Source organism: Lonchura striata, chromosome 6 (assembly GCF_050655825.1).
Source record: "Lonchura striata isolate lonStrDom1 chromosome 6, ASM5065582v1, whole genome shotgun sequence".
Classification (NCBI taxonomy): domain Eukaryota; kingdom Metazoa; phylum Chordata; class Aves; order Passeriformes; family Estrildidae; genus Lonchura; species Lonchura striata.
In genome coordinates this window covers 22,862,629-22,884,390 of record NC_140708.1, presented here as the reverse complement: position 1 = coordinate 22,884,390, position 21,762 = coordinate 22,862,629, and the positions used below count along the sequence as shown (strand labels likewise).

Sequence of the window (21,762 nt, the reverse complement as noted above, 5' to 3'; positions counted from 1 at the left end):
GTGGCCTTCACTCTTCTTTGTGCTTCCATCTGCTTCTTACTCAAAAAGCAGGCTTGGGCTCTTGGAAGAGATCAGATAAACAAAAGTGGTCCTGCAGCCAAGGCTCTGGGCATTTTTATTCTGCATTAACAAAAACCCTCCACTGGCTGCAGCTGTGGCTGCTTAGGTTTATGCATGCCTGAGACAACAAAATTCAGATTTGACCTGAGCTTTCCCAGAGACTGGGAATGTTCAGATCCAGGTCTTTGGTTATAGAATTGTCTATAAATAGCCTCTAGTGCTGATTTAGAATCTTTCATCAAATGTACTTCACAGTCTCAGGAGTAGCATTTATATGTTCACATACACCAACCTCTACCCTATCTGTCTGCATGGAAGTCAGCAACAAGAAGTTTTTTGGCTTCAGCAACCTGAGCCAGGAATGGAAAAAATGTTCTTTTCCCCTCTTCTCTCATTCCTTGAGAAACCACAGGCAGAGCATATTGCCCATGCTGGAAATTGTCTGGTCTTTACTCTGTGAATGTGCTTTGCCCTTTGGGATAGGACTTATCTCAAGTTTCATCTGTTTCTGCAACAAATTTCCCCTTTTCCTGCACATTGGAGGACCTTCCTTTTCACTGCTCGGGAGGCTGCATTGGAGTTTCCTGGCCAGGTAACATCACCAATTTCTGACTGCAGCTCAAACTGTGAGGTTATGTATGATATGAAAAAGTTCTCTAAAAGAAAGCTTTCCTGCTGAAAGGTTTTGCCTGTGACATAGATTCAGAAATGTTTCCTTTTAAGCTTTCAGAAATGCATGATTGCATGGGTCAGTACTTCACTGAAGGTCCTTAGAAAAGCCCATCTGTGTCTCAGCCACAGAGGTCACTCACTGAAGTGAGCTCTCCCCACAGCAGCCTGTCCCTGCCATGGAGCAGCTGCCTTGCCCTTCATCCATGCTGATGTCCTGCTTCTTGCTGAGCCTCTGGGCCAACATTCTGGAGCTCAGCCTGTTTCTTCAGGGTACAAATGGGAGCCCTGCAGAGCCATTTTTCCCACTTTTCTCTCTTAACGGCAGAGGGATATGGATTGAGAGCATGAGTTTTCCCAAGGTACCAAATACAGGAACTCTTGCCTTACAGCTGCTCATGCACTGTTAGGGTAAAATACTTGGTGCCCTCAAATGTTTTCTAGTCGCTGTTTTTTTCAGTACATAGAAAGATGTTTTGAGGTGGAAACAGGAATCTCAAGATTCCCCTTCATAATCAAAAACATATTTGGCCAATCAAAATCAAAGGAAATATATGGCAAGCATATTTTGAACATTTTGAGCATGTCAGCTCAATCTCTTCAAAAACACAACTGTTCCTGCTTTGTGCCTCTCTTTCCTTTTGCATCTAGAATATCTTAGTTATCAGTGAATGTGCCTAGGGGTAGAGGTTGGTCCTAGTTCAGCTTCTTTGTTGTTATTTTTGTTTTGTTTTTTTCCTGGATTTCTGGTGCACCTCTGTAAAGTAAGTTTAGATCATCAGTGATAAAGGGATTTCAACACATCAGTGAGGCTGTTGTTTCCAAGTGAGAAATGCTGCAATGTTCTCAGCAGCCAGTGCCTTCAGAAGGTAGTTAAAAACCCTTGAAAGCCAATGGTAGACTTGGCTCTGCTGTAGCTCACCAGGAAACTCCATCTCCAGGAATGCAAACAGCCTGTGTCTGAGACATCAGGAGTGACAGTGTCCTCTCTGCCAGGACAGAGACCCTGGTGGGGTCTGTCTCTTCCCAAGCTAGCAGGTATGGTCAGGGACTGCTTGTGCCTTGAAGCACTTACTCATCTCTGTGGAAGAAAGTGGGCAGGGAGAAACTGTAACTCTGCAGGCTCTGGAAGTTCCCAGCTCTCTCTCTATTTTTTCCAATATTAATTGTTTGTATTGCTTAAGTAACTCACAAATGAAAATGTGAAATATCTCAGTTCCCTCCAGGCCATACACAGGAGCAAAGGAGCAGCCCTGCTCTAACCCAAGCCAGCTGGGCCCATCATCACCCTGGGAAGAGAAGGCAGGATGCTTCCCAGGTGGTCTCAGGAAGTGTCTCTGCCTTGGTCTCCTGGAAGTTCTGTCTGGAGGCTGAGGTTTTGTATCCCTCATTAATCCTGTTCTCCTCGTCCTGAGCCATGCATGGGTGGTGGTTGTCTGCTCCCCATGGGTCAGAGCTGCAGCCTGCTGGTGCCCACAGGGGCACTGAGGGGTGGATGAAGCACCTCAGGGGAAACAAACTCTGCACAGCTGTTCTTGTGGAGTGCCTTTCCTTCCCTCCTGTGAGGCTAGTGCAGGCCAAGCAAGTTATGGCTGTTTCTCTACCCTCCATTTGTGCCTCAGTTTCCCTTTGTGCACGGACAGAGCCCAGCTCTGGCTGTTGGAACACTACAGCTCAGCCCTCCTGGCCAGGCAGTTTCAGCAATTTCAGACAGCACTGCCAGCTTTCCTCTCTGGGTACCTTTGCAGCAACCCCTGGGGCAGAGGTTGGAGAGGCTCCTGCTCCTGGCCAAGCACATGACTCATGTTTGGCATTCCAGTATTTTTGGTAGTTCAGGAGCAGCCCTAACTTAACAGCAGGAAATAAGTTTAAAGCTAGCCTGTCAGTGTGCTTGCAGCCAAGCAAAGTGCATGGTGCCTCTCTGCCAGGGCTAGCCCAGCAGCCATGGCTCCAGGACAGGGAAGCAATTCTTCATGTCTCTGCTTTTGTTTTCCTTTGGCAAGATTTTAAGATGCCTTTTCAACATCCACCAAGAGAGGTGTGGATACCCATTGCAGTGTTATTTACCTGTGTGACTGGCATGACACCACACGCTGACTCGAGTGGTGTCACTGCAATTCTGCAGCAGTGGGAAAGGAACCAAAATCAACCAAAAGGCTATGGATGTTTCTCAGCTCTGACATAAATAACTGGGAGACTACAAGTAGTAAAGTGCATGTTGCTGCCTTGCTACAAACAGCTGGACTCGGACACATCCAGGGATGTGAGCAAATTTTTCTTTTTTACCTTTCCCTCAGGTTGCTCTGTGTGAGTCTGCCTCCATCACAGGGTCATTTCAAACAGGAGGACTGCATTTAATTGTGTACAACACCTGCACTTTTTCCACCAGGAAGAACATAAAAAACAATTCCCATAGAGGCTGGTAGGTAAATACACAAAATACTTCAGAGCCAAGCATTCAAAGACTTGCTGAATGCTGCCTACCACCCTCTGCTGGCACATGAGCTCCTGGTACTTGTCATGTCCCCATCAGACCCAAGCAAGCTGTCTCTGACCATTTTGATTCAGAGGGTGCTTTCTTTGTTGGCCTTTGGGGTTAAACAAGTACAGCAATTGCCTGCTCTGTGTGGGGAATGGTTGCTAGAGCAACTGGGAGAAATTCCTTGGCACCAGAACTAGCTAAGAAAGGAACAAGCAGAAAAATGCTCAGCCAGAGTCGGTGCCAGAGCAGAGGCAGGGCAAGTTGGTGCCTCACCCTGGTTCTCCCACCTGCAGCAGAGTGTTCCTGGGCAGCAAAGCTGCTGGGAAAAACAAAGTCCACACCCTTCACTAACCTCTGGTCACAGGCACCACTGACACTGAGGTGCTGAGGAGAGTCAAGCCCTGAATTTTTACCCTTTTGTAATTGAACACGCCCCACAACATGCACGATGAAGTTTCTCTTATGCTTGGCTCATAGCTGTTTGCAGTGCAACTTAAAAATTAAATTGTGATAATGATTTTCAAATGGAAATAAATCTATTTTGGGGTCATTTTCACTGTGAAACATGGTTCAAAGGCACCAGAAGAAATGGCAGGGTGAGAAGAGAGCTAAGTGGTACAATTTTGGTGGGGCTTTAGGAACTTTATTTTTGCATTACAGATGCTCTCCTTGCTCTAAACTGCTGCCTTCCCCATCTAACACTTTACCCCACCCAGCTGACACCTCATTCATAAACAGACAATAACTTTGTTTGGGTAGGCTCGCTGGCAAATTTACACAACTCTCCATTTAGAGATCTGATTCCAGGTGAGGTGATTAAGAGTGATAAGCAGGAAGAAAAGGAAGAAATAGAGGCAGGGGAGTGGTAGGGGTAGGGAAATGGAGCAGCAGAAGGTAGGTGCCTGGCTGGTCTTGTTTACACAATGGCTTAAAACCTGCAGGTTTTAAAACTTCCTATGGTTTCACCGTGAGAGTGTGAGCCTGTCTGCAGGCATGGCACTGCTGCAGCAAGGGCTGGGCTATGGCCCTGGAAGGTAGGGCCAGATGCTGTTAGTAATGGGTGTAAAGCTAAAAGACTTGTGTAAGGGTAATGTTCAGATCTGGAAAGCACAGTACTATGTGAGTTTGGTCATTTCTTTTATACATTAAAAAAATCAATTCTGACATTTGCTGAATGGGTCTTCATCAGAGCTCCAGTTCTACATGGCTCTGCTTACAGCCTGGGTTGGAGAAAGGTATCCATTTTGTAGCCTTGTACCAGAATATCCCTCTCCTCTTTGGTCTAAAGGGTATGCTCTTCTTCATATTGAACTACTTATGTTATATGGTAATAGTAGTATTGCTTTGCCCAGTGGTATATCTCTGTGTTTGGTCTGCTGTTTCCTCACTTGATTTCCAAGTTCCTGGCTGAAAAAAAAATCAAACAAATGCATACTTTGGGATGAAATTCCCAATGGACTGCACTGTTTTGTTAGTCTTGAAAAGATTTTATTGGAAGTGAAAGCCATGAAAGGAAATTGCTGAGCATTTGAGAACCTGGTTTCCACTGGCTTTCATGTTCCAAAGAAGTCAGCTCTTGGCCTGAAACTTTCCAGGCATAGGGCCAGACTTCACAAACTCATAGATGGAAAAAGGGGCTGCCTCTATACCTTAGAAGACTTTAGTCATCCTCAATCTAAATTAGACCATCCACTGTCATTCAACCTACAGCAAACCTGCCTAAGACTAATGGGTAGCAAAAGCTTCTTAAAGTGATGTCAGTCATGCATCTTTCTAAGGCTATTGGTACCTTTTTGTTAAAAGTCCTGATTGTGACTTCTATTCCCTTTGTGCTGGCTGAGTACATATCAGGGGCAACTCCAATGTCAGTGATTCACGACTGGAAAGTCTCAGGGTGGAGTCAAGACCAGCTAAGTGTACTGGTGCCTGCTGCATTTTGTCTAGCTGAAAATTGATTTAGACTGAATGGCTTAAAAATGCAAACCCAAAGCTGATTATGGTGTACAGTGTTGTTCTGCTGGAAGCTGCTGCCCAATCTTGCTGGCTGCCAGCTGTGCTGGGTGTGTGTCAGCAGGTGCAGGGACTCTGAAAGCCCCTGGAGGAGGCTGGTGGATGAGGCCTGAGAAAGTCACTGTACTGACACACTGTGGGTGTCTGCAGCCATGGCATGACTGACCCTGCAGATAGATTAGAGATAGGCTTCATTTGTGGAGTACCACAGTCCACTGCAGTACAAGCACACACAATCGCTGTTTGAGACAAATTCTAGCCACCTCAATATTCTGTTAAGCAGAGTTTCTGGACAGTCTGGTTTGTGCATTTGGGGTTCACTTTCCAAAACAGAGTAGTACCTGAAATGCAGGTATGGCCCCTGGGCGGGGGGCAGTGCCAGGGTGAGAGAGCTGGACTTGGGAAGAGTCCATGCATCACCTTCTGTCTCTTTTCTAAAGAGCTGCATGCTCCTGAGGGTGATTGCTGAGCTATGTGTGAGGTTGTGCCTTGCCTTGCTTACTGGTGCTGTAACAGCTGTTGTGTCTCTGGAACACAGTAGTAAAGTCCATGAACCACAGATAAACTCTCTCACACAGCACAAGTGCTAAGGGGGGGGACAAGAACTGCAATGAAGACAAATCTGTCCATGTTTACAGCTGCACAGGATAACTATATTTGCACAAGCAAAAGGGGTACTGGACTGCCCTCTGCTCCACTAGCCTGAGAGTGCTGACTGCTCTGGTCTATACTAAGTCTGTGCAGCCTTGCTCTGAGTCTTGCAGCACATTTCAGGTTCTCCAGACCTTTCCTAGCCTGTCCATATTTATTAAAACCTGGCCAGTGTTTCTATGCATTAAAATCCCCTGGTTTGTCCCTTCACAGCCTTTTTAGTTTATGATGGCAAGAATGACCCCTCAGACTTTTCCCATTTGCTGTCTGGTTTGGTCTCTGCTGCCCTCTGTGCTCTATGGCTGTTTGCTGTAAGTCTGTGATTTTCTGCCTAGAAGGGTTTATTTGTCCTTGGAGTCCTCAAGAAAGCTTATCTCCATGGCAAGCTGACCAATTCTATCCCAACAGGTGGAAATGTGTGTGTAGGCAGCAGAGATGCACCCCGTGTGCAAAGGCACTTTGCCACCCCTGGAGGAGGAGGACTGAAGGACCACTCATGAGCTCTCCTTGCAACCTGCCTCTCACATGTGAGTGGGAACAAAGCCAGTGCAGACCCAGCAGCATGTGTGTTACACCAAGGGCAATGCCATCTCCTCCTTCCCAACTTGCCCTCGCCATATGATGGATATGCTGGAGGCTGGCCCAGCTCATTCTCTTGGGAATAGCCAGGGCAGCTTCCTAGGCCATCGGGGCCTTGCTGAGTTAAGTGAAATCACAGTGTGAGGGAAGGAAACAAGAGAGGCCCATAGCTTGGTGTTTACCCAGCATCCCTCGTGAGTCTGTAAATGTGGAGAGCACAAAGCTCCTATATAGCAAGGGTTAAGATACAGCTGGTGGGAATGTTTCCATCAAGGCAGCTTTCCACTGCAAATAAATAAATAAATGGGTAGATTCTGACAAAAGTCTAGACAGGAAAATATTGCTACAGCCATAAGGTATTTCAGATGATTTCACAGAAACATTTCACCAAATTAAAGTATGAGAAGCTGTTCAACTCAGTTCTTTTTTGTTTGAAAAAAAGAGGTTTTGCACTCGGCTCCTAAACCTTAACATGCCACAACAGCTACTGCAAGCCCTATGATACGTAGCTGGGGTTGTCATTACTCAAACTTGTTAGCCTTAGATGTGTTGGTCCTACATTACCCTAGAGACCATTTGTGACTCATGCTGCGGAAGTCTAGGTATGGGATTTGGGGACCTAAGTCTCTGCTTTATTGAGCTAAACTGTAAGGTGTAGGATATTGATGATACGGAGTTTGGCTGGGTATGTGGTTTGTTTGGTTTGGAATTTTTTTGGTTTTCTGGCTTTGAGGTTTTTTTAAGTTTTTGAAAGGAGGGAGAGGAAGGTATGTTATGTTTCTAGAATTCTGTTTGGCAGTGTTCCAGATTAGCAGAAATAGAAAGAGTTGGTAATAGTAAATGCCTAATTCAATTATAGTTGAATTCATCTAGTCTCTTTCATGCTGAGAAATTACCTGGTTGTAATTTGTATGTTGTATCTGTGCCAGAGGCCAAAATGTTAGCAGGGAAGGGCGTGTATTGGGAGAAGCCATGGAAAAATTACAATGAGTCAACAAGGTTGAATTTAGGCCTCCTCACAAGGGAAGCTTCGTTTATTAAGCAACTTGATCTCTCCCTGTAAACTCATATGTGAAAAACAGGTTGAGCCATGTCAGAGGGTGTTGCCCTGTGGAATCTCTAGATAAGGATGCTTTATACCTGCGTGTGCCTGAGAGGCCAGTTACATTCTGCGGCTTCCAGAGGGAACAAGCCTCCAGAGGAGTACAGTTATTCCATTTTTCTTGTGGTAAGTTTATTGAAAAGAACTTTTTTTTCTTCCTCTCCTCCCTATGCCTCCCTTCAAATCTCAGATTCCCAAACTTTGAGGTGTGATATGTGTGGTTTTCTTCATCAACAGACCCAGCTAACACTACTGAGGCCACAATGGCATGGTGGAAGGCCTGGGTAAGTAGAGGATATACTGACATTCTGAAGATTTTTGGCACTGTAATAAGGTAGCTTATAAGTTGTATCAGGCCCTGTGTGTGAATGAACAGTTTCCTTTAAAAATCAGAAAGACCTTTTTACTGTTTTTCTGGCTGTAAAATAGCATTCTGCACTTCAAAAACATTGATGAAGGAGGGTGTTCATATGGTTGCTGGCTATAGGAAGAGGAGCGGATCCCATCTGTATCCTTAGCTGAGAGAGGTGCAGGGGGTGTTTATATCCCTGTGCTCATGGGGAGATGGGACCATGCAACAACAAAGTTACACTGTTGAAGTCTGCAAGCCGTGCGCTCCTTGCCTGCTCCCTTGTCCTGTGGCAGTGAGTTCAGGGTGCTGGCCTGTCCCCAGTTTTGGTCCCCTGTTGTGCTGGCAGGCTGTGCTCACCGAGAAAGATATGGTCAAGCCACAATGTCTATCTTTGGTGGGTTTTTAATATTGCAACAATAATGTGTCTTGAACAGCCTGTCTTTTTGCCAGGAGCCAGAAATGCTGTGTATGTTCTCTTGTAAATGCTTCTGGCTTTGGGAGGAATGTGGCGGGATGGGGAGAAGCTCATGGGGTGTGCTGAGGCAGCACCTGGGGTCTGGCTCACACCAGGCAGCAGGTAGCCCTGGTGCCACCTCCCCCATCAGCCTCTGTGGGAGGCTAGGTTTACTCCCAGGTTTCAAAATATTTTTTTTCCCCAGAAACATTCAAATTGTAATCTTCCTTCTGAGTTTTCTCTGCCTTCCTATTTCCTTTGGAAGTTTGGTATAATAAACCAGATTATTTTCTCAAGCTTGGAGTAGCTCTCATTTAATTATTTTCCTTTTGGATGATCTAGTCTCTACCCCCAAGATGGAAATAATTTGTAAATTAGAATGAGAAAAGCCCTTAAACTCCAGTGATCTCGTACCAGTTGGTGTTGTTAGGGGGTGGAAGCATGAGAAGAAACTGAGAGGTCCAAAGAAGGATGGGGAAAAAGTTTGGTTTTCTGAACCCTTCATTAAAAAATACAGTTCAAAAGCAAAAGGAATGAAAAAATGTGAAACTTGCTTAGAAAATACTGACTGAACAAAATGCAAATAGTAACCCAACATGTCCTCAGATTCCAGCTTTTTAAAAAAATGCCTATCATTTAGGTTTGAAAATATTTTGGTAGTAAAACTTTTATTCCTTCTTCCTTTCATTTATAGGTAAAACTTTTCACAGCATCAGCTGTAAGATACACTGCTTCTGCTACTTTCATGCCAATTATTTATATTTACATGAGCACAAACGCTTTGAGTAGTTTTAGTTAGAGAGTTGTAGGATTAACTCAGCTGGGAAACAAGACCAAAGTGGACAGGGATTTTCTGAAAAGCTGGTGCAATTGTACTTGTGGTGCAAAATCTATGGGCACAGAGAATGAGGTGCATGAGTGAGTCACCAATGTGCGACTCAAGCCAGGAAGGGCCATATCTGTTTATCGGAATTAGTACCAAAAAAGATCATTGTTTAATTTGTTTCCACTGCCTCCAAATGAAAGCTAAGCTTTGTACTCCCTCTTTTACTGAGTCACCAGGCATGGGTCCAGAATGTTTCGGGGTTTCTTCACAGGGCCCTTGCATGCAGCTGGAGAGGATTGACCATCCTTTTCAAAGCAAGCTCAGATGGATGGGTCTAACCTGCTTCCCAGAGAAGCTGTGATGGTGCTGGCCATCTTGGCAGAGGGCTAGAAAAGGAACACTTGAAATGGTCCTTCCAGCTCAGCTAAATTCTTCCATGCCAATGACAAACTGTTGGAGGTGGGAATGCCACCTGCTCTGTCATTGTTTTTTTTCTGCAGTGACAGCTTCACCTCTGCCTTAAACTTGCTGCTCAGTGACCATTGGGATTCAAAACTGCATCTCTTGTGAAGTTTCTTGTTGACACCATTTGCTTCACAGCTGCTGTTTCTGCTGGGAGCAAGCTGTGGTGGTGCAGGAGTGTCTCTGTGCTGACTGTAAAGCAAAATTTTCCAAGTCTTGCTGATTGCTGAACATGCCTCTCTCAGTACTCCTCATTGTCACTGCTCCATGCAAACGTGCCAGTTGTATCCACTGGTTCTCTTTCACATGGGAAGTTAGAGCAGAAGGGATTTGCATCATAGCAGGAGGCTGATGGGTGGCACTCGGTGGTCCATGTTATATAAGTGAGGTGGGACAACCCTAATGCTTCCTTCTGATCTATAATCTCTGATTTTTATCTCAAAGTGAAGCCATCCCCATTAAAATATTTATCAGATCATACTGATACAATTAGTTAATATTAACCCTGCCTCTAAAGACAAATTTATGAGAATATAGTAGTTTCCAACTTAAATATCCTTGCTTCTGGGAAGGGGAAAATTGTGTCTATTATTGTAATAAAGTGATGATGATTCTTCATGCCTACCCACCCATATACTCCCCTATTGACAGGACCAGCTTGTGACAGATGTGACAATATATTCAAACCAGTTCCTTGACTACTAGCTTTGTTAAATTATACCTGGGTTCTGACTGATAGCCCTACTACCTTATGGTGACTAAAATAAGTGTCAGTGTGTCTTTTATGCCCTGGGATTGATACTTACAGTACCTTAGGGGTTTGTTAGGAGGATTCTTGTGTAGTTGTATCTGATTCTTGGTAAAGGGAACAACATCAAACCTCCACTCCTCCATATGGATCTCTTCCTTCAAAGTAGTCTTTTGGCCCAAATCCTTCCAGTGGAGATGCTCCCTTCTTGAAACCGTGCAGAAGTGCAGCAGCAGCTGCTGAAAAAAATGGTCTATGAGAATAAGACAATTTCAGGAATTCAAAAAGCTGTCTAAAAGCTACCCTGCACCAACCCACTGAGAAATGCAGTATGATACAATAGCATCCATGCTACGAAGGACTGTAATTAAGAGGTGAATAGGAAAGTCCAGTCTCTTACAGTCTGTGCTTTTTCTGCCAGACTGCCTGACCTCACAATGCTTGCAGCACTGTCAGCCATGCTTTGCACTTCATGTTCCTGCCAGCAGCAGAGGCTGGTACAGGCAGGAGGGAACAGGAAACTTGTGTTCTCTATGGAGAGAAACCTGTATTCTCTTTTTACTCTGCTAAGAAACTTCTGGCCAGTCTCTCCTATTTTCTGTGACTTCACCATGTGTAGGCAATAAATAGTGTTCATGTACTTTTCAAATACTTTTTCTTCAGCTGATGAAAAGCAGTGGTGGAAAGTTGTGTATTTTTCTTCTTCTTTCAGAGTGAAGCAGAGGGCAGGTCCGTGGCAGGTGCTTTACATTTTAATGCTGCACCTGATGCTCAGACTCTGTACAATGCCATGAAAGGGCTGGGTGAGTTGACTCCAACCACATATGTAAATTCTATATTCTTATAATTGCAAAGTTGAAATAAATTCCTTAGGAAATTTGCACCCAGAGATATCACTTATTTTTTACTGTGAAAAACTAATATTTAAGTTTCCTCAGTATGTACTTAAACTTCTACATAAAGGCAGTGAATGAGACATGGTTGTCTGAATATTCAGATTGGGCTTTTGGACCAGTCTCAGCTTATTCTGTGCACTGTATTTATGATTTATTGTTGCTTTCCACAGGGACTGATGAACAAGCTATTATTGATGTCCTAACCAAGAGGAGCAATCTGCAGCGTCAAGAGATTGCTAAATCCTTCAAAGCACAGTTTGGAAAGGTTCTTCCAAAACAAAGCCCTATTCAATCACTGGTTTACTACATGCAGGATATAGTAAATGGGCATACACTTCATCCTGAAAGCATGATGCAAACCATATGCAGGTCTTCTGCAAATAAGTAGACTAATTTCTATTTATAAGGCCTGTTATGAATGTGTAAAATTAATGTTTTACCATGAAAAAATGTTTTTCACCTAAAGATTGAATTTTTTTTAATGCATTTTGACCAAAAATACTTTTTAAAAATCAGTTTTAATTTGAAGTTTCTTATTGATTTGAAGCTGTAACAAAAATTTATACCCATCTAAGTGACATGTTGAGTAAAATATTGGTTTGTTTCAGGCCTTTTTAAATGTCAAAAAAGTTCAATTTAAGGACTTATTTAATTCCACTTGTTTGGAAATTCCACAGTTATTGACAACTATGTTTTCCTTTGTGTCTCTCTGTTTCTTTTATTGGGAATTTTTTTTCACCAGCAGAATGTACCCTCAGCCCTATTGTGGTCCTTCCTGGAAAGGGGACTGCTGTGCAAAAGCCTAAGAAAGGGAAGGGGGTGGGTATGGAACAATGAATAAATAGAGCGCTTGCATCAGAGTCCTACTCTGGGGAAACCTGCATTATAGTGAAAGGGAAGTTTGAAGTGGGTCTTCAAGTAGTCTGCAGTCCAGATTCTGCAAATGTCCTGGGTGCAAGTTTATATGCAGGCTATGGAAGTCTCTCTGAAGCTACACCCTTGGTCAGTGCAAGGCCTTCAGCTACCTGGTTCTGCTCAGTGAGTTGAGCAGGATGGAGGAAGATTTGCTACAGAATTAATTATTGAGAAAGCCCAAATATCAAGAAAACAGGGAATGTGTAAGCACCTAGACAAATCCCATTTTGGAGTTAGGTGCCTTTTTCAGTCTCAGGACCTTTTTTAATGAGCTATCAACAATGCTGTCATTTAGCTTCATTACTTGGGCCATGGGGATGGAAGCAGCATGTGTAGCAAAATGATCCTGTGGGTCTGTTTATGTAACCATGTGATGATGCACATTTGACAGGATCTGATTGAAAACCTGAAGTCTGAATTGAGTGGCAACTTTGAGAGGCTCATTGTAGCTCTGATGTACTCCCCATTCAAGTATGATGCCAAGGAGCTATATGATGCCATGAAGGTAAGCAAATTGCATGCTGATATTTAAATAATAGCACAAATACAGTGCTAATTTCCTGCACTTGTGCAAGTGTTAATAACTGGACTGTTACATGGTTAAGTTTGTTATTAGCAGTAGCCTTTGAGAAATACTTAATTGTACTATTAATATTCTGGGGGGAGATGCTGCTTAAATATTTATGGTTGTAAGAAAGTTTCTGTACATACGTGACTCATAGAGCCTGGAAAGCCCACAACAAAACTAAATTCACACCCAAACCTGCTGCCTTGATGCCCCAGCTGAGCCACATAACCTTTAAGGAATCAAGGAGTGGTAATGCAAGGGCCAGGCTGGGGTCAGCTGGGATCCTACCTATTGGTAGTGTATCTTTACAAGTTTCAGATGCAGAGTGGTCTGTTAAAATGGTATGAAGATGGACTGACTAGCCAAGCACTAGTCTCCCTCCATTCCTTTAATGCTGTCTATTGTCAAAGATCTGACTCCAGAAAAGCATTGTGGAAATGTAGGGTTATATAAAATCATCCTTTACAAATTAGGCATCTTGGTAAAAGAAATCGTGTTCAACCCAAATGTGTTTTGTGTCTCCAGCTTTCATCACGATGGTTTCTTACAGCTCAGCACACAGCCTGACTTTGCTGCCATCCAACTCCTCCCTTAACTGTACTTCTCTAGCAGTAAATCACCCTCCATGACTGGATGCCTTTCTCCACCTTTATTTCTCCACTGTGTTTTCTATTATAGGGTGTGGGAACAAGGGAAAGTGTTATCATAGAGATCCTGGCATCTCGGACAAAAGCGCAGATCAAGGAGATAATCAAGGCGTACAAAGAAGGTAAGTGCCTGGGGCTCACATTTCTGTGGTCAGAGCACAGGAAGGCGTTACCAGCCAGCACTGTCAGCAAGAAAATGGCTTTTCTAAAAGCATTTAACTCTAAAAGCATTGTAACTCTGCTTTCAGCTAGCAAACAGAAAATGGCTATGCTCAGAGAAAATGAAAATCCCTTTCTAGGTCTTCATCCAGCTGCAGCAAAGGGTCAACAAATTACAAATTTGGTTCAGTTTGGGTACAGAGTATTGTCAGAACAGAAACAAAACTATAGCTGTGCACTTGGCTTTTCTCTCCATTAAATAGATGGGAATTTGTCAAATATGTATTTGTAAATATTTTATCTTGTTCATCCCTTCAACTATACCTCTAAAATTAGCTCTGGGTTTATTTCTTGGACATCAGGGGAGGTAGTGACTCAGCTGGATGCAAATGCTGACCTGGCATCACAGAGGGTGTGAGCTGCTTTCATCCCTGTTTTTTTTCCTTAATGACCCTCTTGCTCGGTGTCAGGCTACTGTGTGTGCTTGGGTTACTGGTAATGTCATGACTGTATCACCTAAATAAATAACAAATCCTTCCCTTGTCCTTCTCTTTCCCTTGGGTAGAATACGGTTCTGATCTGGAACAAGACATAAAATCGGAAACGAGTGGCTACTTAGAGCAGATTCTGGTTTGCCTTCTTCAGGTAATGCTAGAGAAGATAAGTGAGGGTATAAATAAAGGTTCTTCACACTTTTCTCTTCTTTTTTGGAGAAGACATGCAATAGGAGAGCCAGTACAGTCATGATCACCAGATAAACTGCAGAGACAACCATGTCACTTGGACTGGATCTGTTTCAGCTTCAGTGTGACTGAAGCAGGGAAATCTCTCTCCCTTAGCAGCACTGAGAGAGCTGAGAACTTACAGCCAGCTCTCCTGCAGAGAGACACCTGACTTTCACATATGTGTAAAGCCAGTGTACTCTGCAAGGGTCTTTAAAAAAGTGCCACTCCACTAGGATGCTCCACTTTTCCAGGGTCTGTGCCCTCAATGCTGAGTGCATTTACCCTACCACATTTTTTGAATTTTCCTGCCTGGTAGCAGAATAACTGAACAATTTTTTACTCTGCTTCATATGACTGATTTCAGCACCTTTCAAGGAAGGAGTTAGCACTTGTGCTGTCTGAAATATTACTGCTTGAGTACTCTGCAGAAATTGATAGCTGAGAAGATAATTTATCTTTGATCAGAATGAATGCTCTGATCCTTCTTTGTGGAAAAATATTAATGAGACAAAATTGTTATCCTTCTTTTTCTGCTCATAGGGTGAAAGGGACAATGCCACCCTCTATGTGGACACAGCCCTGGCTCTTCAGGATGCAGAGGTACTCTCAAATATCTGAGATCACTGATATGCCTGGATTCCCACCTTCTTGAACTTCAGAGTGCTTCAGTGTCAGCAGAGGGTTGGAGTCACAATAATTTGGGGTGGGCTTATCTTTAAGTAACATAGGGTTTTTCAATTTTGCCTGCACTGCTGAGCTCTGCATTTCAAAGAGTGATGAGGCCTGGGCTTTGGCTCATCTGCTTTTGATATGTGAAAGTATATAGCTGTGGTGGAGTGGAAGAGCAGAGAAAAGGGACGAAACCTCAAGTGTTCCAGCTGCTGCAGGAAGGGTAGAAAGGATGGAGATAGTGGATGTTCAATTTGTCTAGAAGACAGAAAGGTTTTCATAACCAGCCATTCTAGAAGACTCTGGTTCACACAGTGGTTTCAGTTACTCCAAACCCCTTTACCCCAGCCACGCCTTCAGCCAAGCTCTGATCCTTGATCAGCTGCACACACAGAACAGCTCGCTAATGACTGTGTGCTAAATTACAGACTCTCTATGCTGCTGGAGAGAAGATACGGGGCACTGATGAGATACAGTTCATCACCATCTTGTGCAAAAGGAGTGCCACACACTTGATGAAAGGTATGGAGCAGAGCCCACATTACCATCACTACACTCCCAAGCCTCCAAAATGAGAAATCCCTCTAGTCAAAGAGAGGTGGGGCTATAGACGAGAGACATGAGTGGTCAGAAATAACTACCTGAGCCTGTTTTCTAATTTCTGGTCACTCAGTAACCAAAAGCTGCCAGGAGATTTTGTGAAAGATTATGAAGATTTAGTTCTGCTGAAAATCAAGTGGCTTTTCCAGGAGTCCCTATACAGTGGTGACAACTGGGTAGTTGTTTTTATAAATTCAAGAAGTGGCCGAGTACCATCAAAATTAAGTAGGAGCATGTGGTGAACAGACATGTTCCCTTGGATATGGGTTCCTACGGGGAAAAAAAAAATCACTAAAAAAGTAGCTGGTTATTCGGTGCTGAAGAATCACAGCGTGCAGCCTGCATTTCTGCCCCAGGTCTTCTTGAGGGCATCAGAGGCTGCTGGGAGGGAAGACACAAGCCCTGCTCCAGCTGAGACCTCAGCTCCCCACTGTCCATTCAGCAGAGACCAAACCTTGTCATCTCAATGCTTTTGAGGCATAACAGATTTTGTTATGTTGGCTGAATCTAAGCATATCAAGTACTGTGTGAATCAGGTGAACCTAAAGTTATAAATTTAGCCGAAAATAAACCAGATACGCCTGAGCTTTTTCTAAGCTGAAGGCCTCTGCAGCTGCTTCTATGCCCTGGAAGCCAGCTCCCCCTTGTGTTTCAAATTCAATCTCCCAAGGTCACTTAAAAAATAAACGAGAGAAACAAAAATAGGTGGTCTCTATAGTATTTGTCTGTATCTGTCTTTACGAATTTAATTTCACCTCTCATGATAATGCAACCAGTCTTTTGAACCTACTGTGGCACTAAGCAATTTCTTCTGTGCCACAGCTGCCTGTACCTATTTGTCTTTAAGATCTGAGTCCAATTATTGCAGCTTTTAAAATTTGTTTTTAATAAAAAGAGTAGTTTGAGTTGAGAAGTTTGTAACCATCTGTCTGTTCTGTATTCCATTTCCCCAAAGTGTCTTGAGTATTGATAATCTTGTATGCTGAGTGAAGTTTCTTAAGATGTCTGTTGCATTACATAGCAGTTTTCCTTCTTTGTTAGTCCTAGAAAGTTAGAAGTAAAAATAGATATCTCTGTTTCTAAGCCTTGAAGTATCCAAAGTGTATAAGGCAAGCAACAGCCCTGTTGTTGAGCTTCTGTTACTGTAGGAACTCAAATATCTTGGAATCTGTACCTGTATTTTGCTCATCTTTTCTCAGTTGTTTTTATTTTAAATTGTGGTTGAGATAATAAGTTTCCCCAAATGGTGTTGTCATCATTTTAAAGTCCATGGGCTGTGAACTGCATTTTCCTACATTTAAGTTGATTTTATTTTGGCTCCTGAAGCAAATGACATCAACAACCACAAGACCAAAGGTATGCCTAACTTTGTTGTCTGCTTTATTGTCTGTGGTTAAAGACAGCAATAAAGGGTCAGATTCCCACAAAAACTTGAGGTGACAGAAATTACCTGAAGTCAGGGAATTAAGAAACATGAATGGTTGGGCTTTTTGTAAATGTTAACATCTATCTTTGTATCCAACATGATTTCTGATGCTGATTAAAGCCTCCTAAAGCTGGTGCAAATGTGTCCATTGCTTTTGCAGAATCTGTGTTTTCATATTGCCACACAAGTAATGCCTGTAAATATTGGGCACAAAATGCCTCAAGGATTACTTGGTAAAAAAATATAAGTTCTTTGTGTTTCAAATATAAGTTCTTGTGTTTCAGTGTTTGAAGAATACCAGAAACTGGCTGGCAAGAGCATAGAAGACTCTATCAAGAGTGAAATTCGTGGTTCACTTGAGGATGCCATGCTGGCTATTGGTAAGTGGTGACCTTTCCCTTTGTTTTGTCAGAGTATGATACCTTTTCTTCTGCAGTAGCTGACTTATATTAGATGGATCTGCTTTAAAAAGGTGTCTGGTATGAAGTAAGGGGGACCTCTTGGATAAGATAAACTCAGATTCCAGGAGCACCCTGAATTAATGGATGCGTGAAGGATCTCAGTCACCTCCTGCCCTGGGCTGGAATTACCATTGATTCTTACTGAGCTTTTTATATGCCTAGTGAAATGCACCAGGAACGTCCATTGCTACTTTGCAGAGAGGCTGTACAATGCTTTAAAGGTAAGACTCTCCATTGCAACACACTGGTTTTCATACAGACTTAACTTGTAACCTGGCTTCCACTAATTCAAACTAGAAAAGCCAAGGTTTTGGTGAAATACAGCAGGTTTAGTGCAATTGTTTCAAATAATAGCAGAATCCTTTCAAACAGCTGAGAAGAAAAGTACCCTTTAAACTCCAGATAACAAGGGAGTCTGGCTTTTTTGGCTTAAGAGTCTGCAAGGAGCCCAGGCCCTTTCTGGAACACAGAAAAAAGAGGCTTTTCTAGGAGGTTGTTTATGGTGAAGACTTGCCTTCCATTTAAATAGATAGGAACGCAGTATTTTCTTTTTAGGAAGCAATTCTTTCAATGGCAGTATAAAATGAGAGTTTCAAATGGGGTCACATAAGGTATTTGCAGATTGTGCCCCTGTAATACTAAACTGGCATGTACAAGATGTCAGCTCTCCAATCCTTTTGAAAAGCTGAGATAACAGTTTTGTTATTGGTGTGATCTTAATTTTCCTGTGAGTGATTAAACAATATTGGTTGAAGCCAAACACTGCCAGGATGATTCTGCAGAGGGACAGTCTGTATTCAGTACCAACTCCTACCTCTGTAGTATGTTTGCTTTTGCATTTGACTTGTGCAAAACTTGTGCACACCTCCATGGTGGGCTTGTGGTGTTGGCAGTGGCCTCTGGGAGGGGTGTGAGGGTGGGTCCTCCTGAAAAAGATGCAGATGTTCCACACAAGAAGTGCCAAGTGGTGTTAGAGAGCTGATTCCTCCTGCCCTGGACTAGTTTGCACAACTTATCCCTTGAACACCAGTACCATCACAGACTGCTGTATCTGTTATTCCAGGGGGCTGGCACCGATGATGGGACTCTGATAAGGGTGCTTGTTTCTCGAAGTGAAGTTGACCTAAATCTTATAAAGCCTGAATTCAAGCGTATTGCAGGAAAGTCTCTCTCCACTATGATTTTGGTAAGCAGAATCTTGATATGATGTTCTCAGGCATTGCATGTATTCCTAATCTTTCCAGCAGTGTTGGATGCTTCCATGGTTGTTTGCAGTAACAATTTCATTTCTGCTATGATCATGGCTCTCCTTCACTAGGCCTGTTAACAGCCATGTCCTTGAGAGACATTTGTCTGAAAGGTGAGTTAGACCATATGCTCTCTGTCAGTGACTTGGACAAAGCAAACCCAAGGAGACTTTTCACTAGGATTCTCTCTGTATCCATGCACTGCATGACATTCTAGATAAATCTACATTAAATGAATCATTCATGTTATACCTATCCTGTAGCTGTTACACTGCTGTGCCATTTTCTTTTCTCTGTCATCCTTCACTACCTCAAGCCAGTGCCATCCATATACATCAAAATAATGCTGAGGTATTTTGTTCCTTTTCCTGTTGTTTGGGGTTTTTTTGCGGCCTTATCACAGGTGAAAGCCTGGTCTACACTGGTGATGAGATAGGTTCAGAAACTGAACATTGTCAAGATTATTGTAGCATTGTAGTTTCAGCTCTGAGTGAACGTGCCTCCCCTGTTAGTGCTGAAATGCTGTTTTTTACCATTCGTCCCCAGGACTTTGGGACATTCCTCTGTCCCTGTGCAAATGGCACAGAAGCCCTGTCCTTAGCAGTCCCTATGGGAAGTCTGGTTCTGTAATGAAGGGCCCTTCTTATAATTGACACTGTCAGTGTCTGTCATGTTGATTAATGATCAGTCTTCAAGGGTCTGTACAGAATATTCATTCCTTCTGAGAAGTGGAACTAGCTTTACACCTGTCACCACAAAACATTCAGAGGGAGGAAATTTTCTTTACCTAGTGAATATTTTATGTAGTACTACTAGACCAAAATGACCACATTTGAGGCTTTTTTAAAAATGCCATGTGTCAGGGCTAACTATACTTTTCCCTTCCTGTAGGGAAGAGGTGCTACATAAATACCCAGGGACAAAAAAATCTGAACACAACAGGTTTGCTTGCTGTCATTTGTGCTGACTTTGTGCTGCTCTGTGGGACAGAACTTTGATCACGTTCTCACCTGCATTCCAAAGGAAAAAATTGGACTTGATGAATGTTATTTCAGGTGGTAGCTACAAGCCTCATTTCTCTGGTCGCTTTTGATGGTGTGTCAGCTGGCAGCAACTCTGCTGAAGTCTGACTTGCTCTTTCCAAAGTCATTTTCCTGTGTGGGCATATTCCACAGACTGACAACGTCAGCACTTGGAGCATGCAGAGGAACTTCCATACTCACCTATTTTTTAATATTTTCTCCTGTCAGGAGGATACCAGTGGCGATTACAAGACAGCTTTGATGAATCTCTGTGGCAGTGACTGACAGACTCTAGGAGGAAGATGTTAAAAAGGATACAGAGAGAAGATTTAACCATGAACAAGGGTCTGAAAATGTAGAAAATCTCTCCATTGATCCAAGTCTGGGGGGGAAAGAAGATCAAATGAATGGCTGAGATATCTAAAGCACTCTGAAGGATGTGGATGTTCATTACACATTGAATACTATCCACTTCCCAAATAGTTTTTCAAACACAAGGGGGAATGTTAATTTCTTGTTTCCATTTTATTCTTTGACATTTTCCTTCTATTTTAACCGATGGTGAAGGATGGCACTTTGACATGGAATTAAAGGTTCTTTTAAACACTCTATAGCTGTTTCACAAGTCTGAACAACCCTACAAAGCTTGGGCTGCCCTGAAGCTGTGCTAATTTTACCAGGACCAGCTGGTAGAGCAGGGCTGTTTGATGCTTGCAGGATGGGTCTGGAAGGAGTCCCAGATATTAATAAGGCTTTAGGGCATGGGTCAAAACCAAGAACTTGGTGCCAGAGTCAGTAGTTTAGCAGCCTTATCTATATAATTTCACAGGGAGCTCCCCAAGGAGCAGTGAATGGCAGAGCCAAGCTGGCTGCAAGCATGTGAAAGTTGAAGGCTTTATGCCTAATTTCCTTACTTGTGTGTTGGGGAAGACCAGCAAGTTCAGGTCCCCACAGCAATGTCAGACCATGGGGGAATCAAAACTGGCATGGATGATTTGGTTTTGGTGAACACAGGATACCCTGCCCATGGGAGCAGACCTGTTTCTCCTTCTGGTGTCACGGTATCTTCTCAGTAGTCAGCGGTCTCCTTCCAAAATTGCCTTCAAACCCTATGACTGCACCACCAGGGGGCCGAGTTAAACCCCAAATGTGAACAGTGATACAGATAGAACAGTCTGAGAATTTTGAGGAGTTTGGGTCTGCCTTGACCACTGGTTCTCCATGCTTAAAACAATCCTTTAAATGTGTAGTTACAAAAAGGCTTTCAGTAAATGTGTTCAGTAAAGGAGCTTTTCCGATCAAATGGGTGAACGTTTTGGCTGAGGGGTGCTCCCTTCCTCGCACTGCTGAGATTAGCAGGAATCAGTGCCATGAGAGTGGCAAGGTCAAAAGGTTTTGATGAGTCCAGGACACAGACAAGGGTCCTGAGGTCAGGGTATCAACACACCTCACGTGAGCACAAAGAGGAGGTGGTTTCAGTCTCTGTCCCTTTAAATGCTTGTCTTTTCAGTGATATCCCAGTTTCTCGCCTGGTCTGGGTGAGCATCAAAGTGGGGTTTGGTTTTTGAGGGACATGGGCCACCTGTGGGCACCAAAGGACGGTGACTGCCATGTCCCGTCTGCTGGTCCCACTTGGTTTTTCAGTCATTTGTTCTAACAAACATTAGATTAGAGCTGTTTCACTGTGATTGTGATCCCAATTTATTAATAACAGCTTGGGAGATGTAAAGTGAGTTGCCAGAATGCTCACAAGAGATCAGTAGTAAAGCTGGAAAGAGAAACAACCAGGGGAAGCTGATTCTATCACTGTAATTGCTGGGAAACAAAACAATTGTAAAACATCAATGAAGATTTAATTACATATTGATTGCTGCTAAAATGTTCCCTGGGTGAACAGGTGCTTTAATAAATCAGGATCAATTCCTAAGCTGTTCTAACCAGTCTTTTCTAAATGCAAATATTGACTTAGGGCCTTTCTATTAATTCACAGTTTTATTAACATGATTTTATTGCACAAAAATCAAGATAAAAG

The 21,762-nt window shown here is 43.1% G+C and overlaps 1 protein-coding gene across 2 annotated transcripts; it reads left to right on the top strand.

Moving 5' to 3' along the window:
- The first annotated feature begins 5,929 nt into the window (after positions 1-5,929).
- Positions 5,930-20,341, top strand: LOC110475679 (annexin A8). 2 transcript variants are annotated; one of them, XM_085583633.1, is made up of 14 exons: positions 5,930-6,399; positions 7,534-7,679; positions 7,791-7,837; positions 11,108-11,198; positions 11,462-11,556; positions 12,598-12,711; positions 13,453-13,543; positions 14,146-14,225; positions 14,846-14,905; positions 15,403-15,496; positions 17,285-17,380; positions 17,624-17,682; positions 18,525-18,647; positions 19,959-20,341. In XM_085583633.1, coding segments are annotated over exons 1-14 (1,155 nt in total). In that variant the 5' UTR covers positions 5,930-6,397; the 3' UTR covers positions 20,016-20,341. The 2 variants fall into 2 exon arrangements, with proteins under 2 accessions (XP_085439759.1, XP_085439758.1); XM_085583632.1 differs by lacking the exon at positions 5,930-6,399 and adding an exon at positions 6,638-7,053.
- Positions 20,342-21,762: the final 1,421 nt, after the last annotated feature.

Bases quoted from the DNA above. Each gene is read 5' to 3' on its own strand.
- LOC110475679 (XM_085583632.1), top strand. The intron at 11,199-11,461 runs GTGAGTTGACTC...TGCTTTCCACAG, and splicing joins CAATGCCATGAAAGGGCTGG to GGACTGATGAACAAGCTATT. The intron at 18,648-19,958 runs GTAAGCAGAATC...TTCTCCTGTCAG, and splicing joins CTCTCTCCACTATGATTTTG to GAGGATACCAGTGGCGATTA.